This window comes from Carassius gibelio, chromosome B24, assembly GCF_023724105.1.
Source record: "Carassius gibelio isolate Cgi1373 ecotype wild population from Czech Republic chromosome B24, carGib1.2-hapl.c, whole genome shotgun sequence".
NCBI classification, from domain to species: Eukaryota; Metazoa; Chordata; class Actinopteri; order Cypriniformes; family Cyprinidae; genus Carassius; species Carassius gibelio.
Genome location: NC_068419.1, coordinates 9,589,309 through 9,595,853, shown reverse-complemented (window position 1 = coordinate 9,595,853; position 6,545 = coordinate 9,589,309). Strand labels below are relative to the sequence as shown.

General features: G+C 34.3%; 1 protein-coding gene across 1 annotated transcript; it reads left to right on the top strand.

Annotated features, from left to right (window-relative positions):
* The first annotated feature begins 1,386 nt into the window (after positions 1–1,386).
* On the top strand, positions 1,387–6,505 carry pkia (cAMP-dependent protein kinase inhibitor alpha). Its single transcript, XM_052596800.1, has 3 exons — positions 1,387–1,651; positions 5,039–5,216; positions 5,594–6,505. The coding sequence occupies exons 2-3, from the start codon at positions 5,066–5,068 to the stop codon at positions 5,674–5,676; spliced, it is 234 nt and encodes a 77-aa protein (XP_052452760.1). The 5' UTR covers positions 1,387–1,651; positions 5,039–5,065; the 3' UTR covers positions 5,677–6,505.
* Positions 6,506–6,545: the final 40 nt, after the last annotated feature.

Sequence of the window (6,545 nt, the reverse complement as noted above, 5' to 3'; positions counted from 1 at the left end):
TGCCATGTGTGGTGAGAAATCCGTTCCAAAGCAACAGCTGCACTGTTTGGAATTTACTTAATGAAATCATATGGACAGCAGTGTTTTATCTGAAATTGCACCTATGTGACCCTTGACCACAAAACTAGTCATAAGGGTCCATTAAAATTGCCCAAATGAAGTACTTAGCAATGCATATTACTGATAAAAAAATTAAGTTTTGATATATTTATGGTAGGAAATTCTTAAAATAATTTAGACCCCAATCGTTACCAATAGATAGTTATACATATATCAGTGAAGCATGGAATACAACATCTTGTTTGGACCACTGTATATGCACAGCTGATGCACATTATTGTCTAAACCTGAGATTTTGTATAACTTGGCCACAACAGACCATATATCTATTTTTATTATTATTTATGTTAAATGTTGAAAGTTTAACTTAAGTGAGCGATTATTATAAACACAGGCATTGTGAAAAACATGATTGGGCAAGTCAACGGCAAATGACCTTGGCAGTATAAAATCTTAACAGAGAAGAGATTAATTGAGATTCTATCAACAGAGGCTATTTTGTGTGATCATTTTTAACTGCAAGAATTCTAAACATATCAACGAGTTGCGTTTTATGTATATGATGAAACAGTGTGTTGTCTAAAAAATGCTGGTAGACCTTTCTTTTAATAAGTAGTTAAAAGTTATCTTTTTAGGGCTGGATGGAATTAAAATGTATCTGAATTGCACTTGCTAGAGATGTTTTTAAAAATTGGGCAAAGAAATTTCAGCAAAATAATATTCATGATTTCTTATATTAAATATTACATTTATTAGTAGTCTTCCTTGCTCTTGAAGCACTGGAATTCAAGTTTGTATGTTTTTAAATAGTGATTGTTGTATGTAAATGTATGTTTCTATGTGATTTTCTTCCCTTGTTTCTGGTATTGTTTGTGATATGGATTAAAGGGTCTGAAATAAAGAAATAATAATAATAGTAGTAATGTTGCCTATTGCTAGTATATCCGTTTTACTTATGACTGGTTTTGTGTTCCAGGTCACACATTTCCTATCGAGTATTAATGAAATATCAAAAGAAAACAAACAGGCAAACAAATCGCTTGCATTTAGTGAATCATATATTTAGTCTTCCTTTTGAGAGACTATTTTGGCACCTAATGAAGGAGTCAACTCATTATCATCACATAAACGAATTAGGCACATCAGTCTCACTGTCAATTTGAGAGATATTGGGTGGGAAAACAATACAATGATCAAACTGTCTTTTTAAAGAACCACGAGTGAACGGTCATCATAACAAAAACGACTCACTACTGTCGCCACCTACCGGCTGAAGTCAAAACACAAAACAAAGAGTCACTGAACGAATCTGTGAACCGATACAGAAGATTCGAGTCACTGAGATGAATCAAACGCCTCAGCACTACTGAGCATTAACAGATAGAGTGGTTTAGGATAATCCTCGCGCATATCATCAGCACTCAGTAACGCGCATACGTCATCTCTCTCTTGTCTTGCAGAGTGCAGACTCATGGACTGAACCAGCAGCAGCAGCAGCACTGACAGCAGCGTCGCATCCTACTGAAGTATTAACCAGAGCGACAAAACTGCAGCCTTGACCACTAGACGACACACGTCCAGCCTAAAACAGGTACGATTTGCGAATTCGCTCGGCCTTATAAATGACCCCCTGAGTCGTATTCTGTGTTAAGCGCTCCTGTTTCATTAGCATCTGTGTAACGTTATAGCTTGTCAGATTTATATAACCCGTTGCATTAATTTAAGATCAAACGCCGTGTGCTGTAAATAAAAGAATCGTTCCGTTGGGATTTGCACTTGTAGCTGTCATATCTGGATATGTCAAGTTGGGTATTATGTTTTGATGTGACGTTATTACCGAGTACACGTGACATGTCAAGGACGAGAGCTAGTAGCAGTGTCTTACCACATAAATAAATAAATACAAAATAAAATAAAAAAAACGTTATTATTTGGTTATGCATTTTAACCTCTAAATGTTCATAAATCTGTCAGGATTGTGTGTTCATTTAAACAAAGGCAAAGAAGAAGAGCTAGATTGTCACAATCATATCTCTATTGTTTCAGTTTGGCTTCAGTTAATGAGGTGATTTATATTCAGAGTTTGAGGCAATGAAGGGTTTAACTGTGAATAAAGTTATTATTATGATGCACATTGTAACTAACATTAGATCTCTTATAATTCCAGAAAATGTTCTAATATAATATATCGTAGGTCGATATTTGCAATATTTGGACTGTAAAAAAAAAAAGGTTGTGATTAACTATTTAGTTTTGACCATCAGTTTAAAAAAATACAACAACGACAACAACAACAATAATAATAATAATAATAGTTAATAAACAAATGAATAAAGACACTGAAATGAATAAACATTTTTAACTATAATATTTAATGACTATTTAATTTGAATTCTGTTTATTATTATTGCAATGATAACATTGTATTATCACTTACTTCACCTGAAACCACCTGTTCTCAGGTCATGAATCAGTACTTCATATAGATATTTTTTTTATGCAAAAAATCTAAATATTGAGAAAATAACCTTTAAAGTTAAAAATGAAGTTTTGATATAATTACGGTAGGAAATTTACAAAGTATCTTCATGGAACTTTATCTTTTGTCCTAATGATTTTTGGCATAAAAGAAAAATTGATAATTTTGACACATACAATGAAATGTTGCCTATTGCTACAAATATACCTCTGCTACTTATAACTGATTTTGTGCTCCAGGGTCACAAATTAGGTACAATCAAATTTGATATTCATTCTGAAAAAATATATAATGAATATTTAACTTTTTAAAACTATGACACCCAAATTGAGTGTAAAAATGGGTGCAGGTTGCTCCTGCTTCTCAGTTTAATTCTTATAAACCTTTATTTTCTAAGTAGCAACCTGTTCCATCCCAGGTCTCATTCTCAAACACCAGTGGTGTACACATTATGCAAAAAAGAGGCACACCTATCTCTGCACTCTTTCTACAGCAGTCCTGTTTTGTTCTTTGTTATGTAAAATGTGAGCCTGCTGAACCTCTATTGTTGAATTCTCAGTTTGTTAGGGCTGTTTTGTCCAAACTGTTGCACAAGCTGTCTCTGAGGGTGCGTTGGTGGATTCCTCAGAGGTCTACCTAGACATAGGCAGGGTAAGCGTGTGTGACAACTCTGCTGCACGGTTGTCACTGTTGCCTCGAGGAACTGCTCACTCAAGTCCACATTGATTTTTTGGACTTGAATTACTTTGCCAAGTGCGCTTTAGATTATGTCTGTTTCCCATGTATAAATGAAAAAAGACACTTCATTTAGTGCTCACAGCCAGAGGCATATCAGTAGAATGCAACATCATGGTATATTAAGTACACTGGTGAATAAAAGTTTCTGAATTTTCTGTATTTCTACATAACTTTTTACATACACTTTGATCATATATACATGTACATCGTATTACTGTGAACAGAAAGTCCAATTAAACATATAATACACCTTTTTTTTCTCTCCACTTATTTAGTAACCAAAAAAGTCTAATGCTGTGAACAGCCCTTTAATGATGACCTCCTTCTGGGTGTTTCACTACACAGTGGCACCATTTTGAAGGCAACAGCTGAGAATGACTGTGCTGAGATGATAAAATGGGCTAAATATAACTCTGAGCTCAGGGAAGACCGTCCTCACATCTCATCATGAGTGATATTTAGTTCAACAACATTCTGGCAGATTTGAGCCACATCTGTTTTGATGATCTATTCAGGGATCAGAGTACTAATAATGTTTTAAGGGACATTTTCATGCAACATACAAAAAGAATCTCTAGTAAGAAAGAAATTCAGAAGGACAATTTAGAAATGCATGACATCACAAATGTGACAGAATAAACAGTCCCTTATCCAAGCTTAGCTACTTATCTAGGCCAGATTATGACTGCATATATAATCTTTACATTGTTACATTGTTGGGATTCCTAATGGTTAAAATAGTTGTTGTTCAAATGTTTATGGGTTATAGAATCAGTTTGAAAATATTCAAAATGTATGAATTTATGAATTTTACACTACTGTTCAAAATTGTTTTAATGTTTTTAAGAGAAGTCTCTTATACTTACAAAGGCTGCATCTGTGTGATCAAGTTATTTTTATTTTTTTAAATTATTATAATTTTTTATCAGGATTCTTTGATGAATAGAAAATTCAAAAGAACAGAATTAATTTGAAATAGAATACTTTTTTAACATTATAAATGTGTTTAATGTCATTGTTAATCAATTTAATGTCTATGTGCTGAATAAAAATATAAATTTCTTAAAAAAAAATCTTTCTGACCCCATACTTTTGAAGAGTAGTTTACGGTAGAGCTGTATACATTGTAGCTTGTTGCTTATTTTTTGTAAATAATGTTTTTAAGATAAACATTTGATGAAAGCAAATCAAATATTTACATTTATAAATATAAACATTGTATATATTTTATTGTATTGTATATTGTATTTTAAATATTGTATTGTACTGAATATTGTACTGAATATTGTACTGTATATTTTGTATATATTGTATTGTAAATATTGTATTTTAATAATTGTAAATATATATTATTTAAATATAAATTATTAAAAAATAAAATATATTAACATTTAAAAATGTGTCATATAAAATCGAATTAGCATATATCATATATTGTTTATATAGAAAAAAATGCATTGCTAAAAATAGACAGGTGCATCAGACTTGGAACAAGTGAAAAATGAAACTATCTAAAAATATATAAATTCTTAATACATTAGAAAACTTATTTATGAGAACCAGTAGCCCAATGTATTGTAGTGAGGCAAGCCAAAAAATATTTTAATAATTAAAAGGACATTTTGCAGCAGTAATGTTCATCTTTGTGCTTGGATTCCTTTTAGTAGGTTAATAATTGTGACTATACACATAAAGTCACATGAGTTTTTCATGTTTGATGACATCACAGTGGCTCTAAATAAGAACATCTCTCTGTCACAGGCACTGCTATGTTGAAACGCATTAGATATGACTGATGTCGAGGTGACGTATGAAGACTTCATGGCCTCTGGAAGGACCGGCCGACGCAATGCTGTGCACGAAATCCTGGGATCCTCCGGTGGCCTGGACGCTAGCGGACTCTCCCAAACTCTGTCTGAGCTCAATATCAGCAAAGCAGGTGAGTAAAGCTGAGTGTTATCTCTTCAGAAAGAACATGGAGTGTCATTAAAACACTGCAGTAATGTAATATGGCACTAAGAGGCAGGCTGGTCATGAATAATGCACCAGGCGAGCCTGCTTTAGGCAAACTAGAGAGTTTAGAGGGCATGTTAGTGGCTTCCTGCACCAGTTTTTAGCTCAAGACAAACACGGATGTGCTTTATCACATATAGGCCTGTTAGCCGAAGGCATCCCTGTGAAAAAAGCATAGCAGCGACTGCTAAACAGCCTGCCGTGCCATAGGCCGTTGAGTATCCACTAGTTTTCATCATAACCATCTGGGGTTTTTTTCTGTTTTTGTTTTCACTAACAAAGCTCTCTATGTTTTGCTCTCAGAGGCAGGGAATGATGGAGAGAAAAACCAAAGCTTGGCAGACTCCGATTCCAAGCAGGAAGAAGGCAAAGGGGAAGGTACATAACAGACTTCAGTGACAGAATCAGGAAGTACCCCCTCTAGTGGCTGATTTTAGAACTGAGCACGGAGGGGTTGACACTGAAAGTAGCAGAGCATCCCTCTCCGTTAACGATCCGGATGGAGGACACTTTGCTTTGAGGAAGCTACTGTGAAAGGCTGGGCCTTAAGAATCACAGCTACTTTAGCTGATGTAGGTATGATTTCTACTTAATAACTTCACTTTAGTTGTTTGGTGCTTAGGTGGGAATTTGGGTCAGAAGTAATGGCATTAGATTGGCGAAGACACTCTTGGGAGATCAGATGGATCACCGCATCGGATTCACCTATTAACTGCCAGAGTAGCGCAGCTAATACGCACTCAATGTTCAGTCATTTTATAGGTGTAGTGTTGTAATAGTAATATCAGATTTTGATATTAAATTGTGCTGTCTTTTGATATCATGTTGATATTCACATAATGTAAGTGCTGCACTTTTGTTAAACTGTCTATGATGGTCTTGCATGGCACTGCTCCTGATAGAATACCTGTGTGTAACTGTTCACATCCCGCAAGGGACTAATCATGTGTGATCCGAACATTTGCAGCGTGTGGTGCTTCATGATGAAAATTCTTCTTTTATTATGAACTCGAGCCTGACTTAAAGTCTGACTGACACTGCCTATTAACCCTTTTGACAATGTGTTCAATAGAGCTTGCCGTATCAAACCTCTGCCCATTTTTTGTCTTCCAGTCACTAGATCTACGTCCTCAATTTTGCATAAATATATTTGATGATATTTTCATCTGTAGGTATGTAAATATTTGAATAAATTCAAGCAATCTTTGGGAAAAACCTGATGTTTCTTGTTTTAATATATATATATTTACATATA

What these genes read in the sequence shown, in the direction of transcription:
- pkia (XM_052596800.1), top strand. Translation starts at nt 5,066, where the DNA reads ATGACTGATGTCGAGGTGACGTATGAAGACTTCATGGCCTCTGGAAGG. An exon ending in GCTCAATATCAGCAAAGCAG is followed by an intron (nt 5,217 to 5,593) that starts GTGAGTAAAGCT and finishes TTTTGCTCTCAG; the next exon opens with AGGCAGGGAATGATGGAGAG.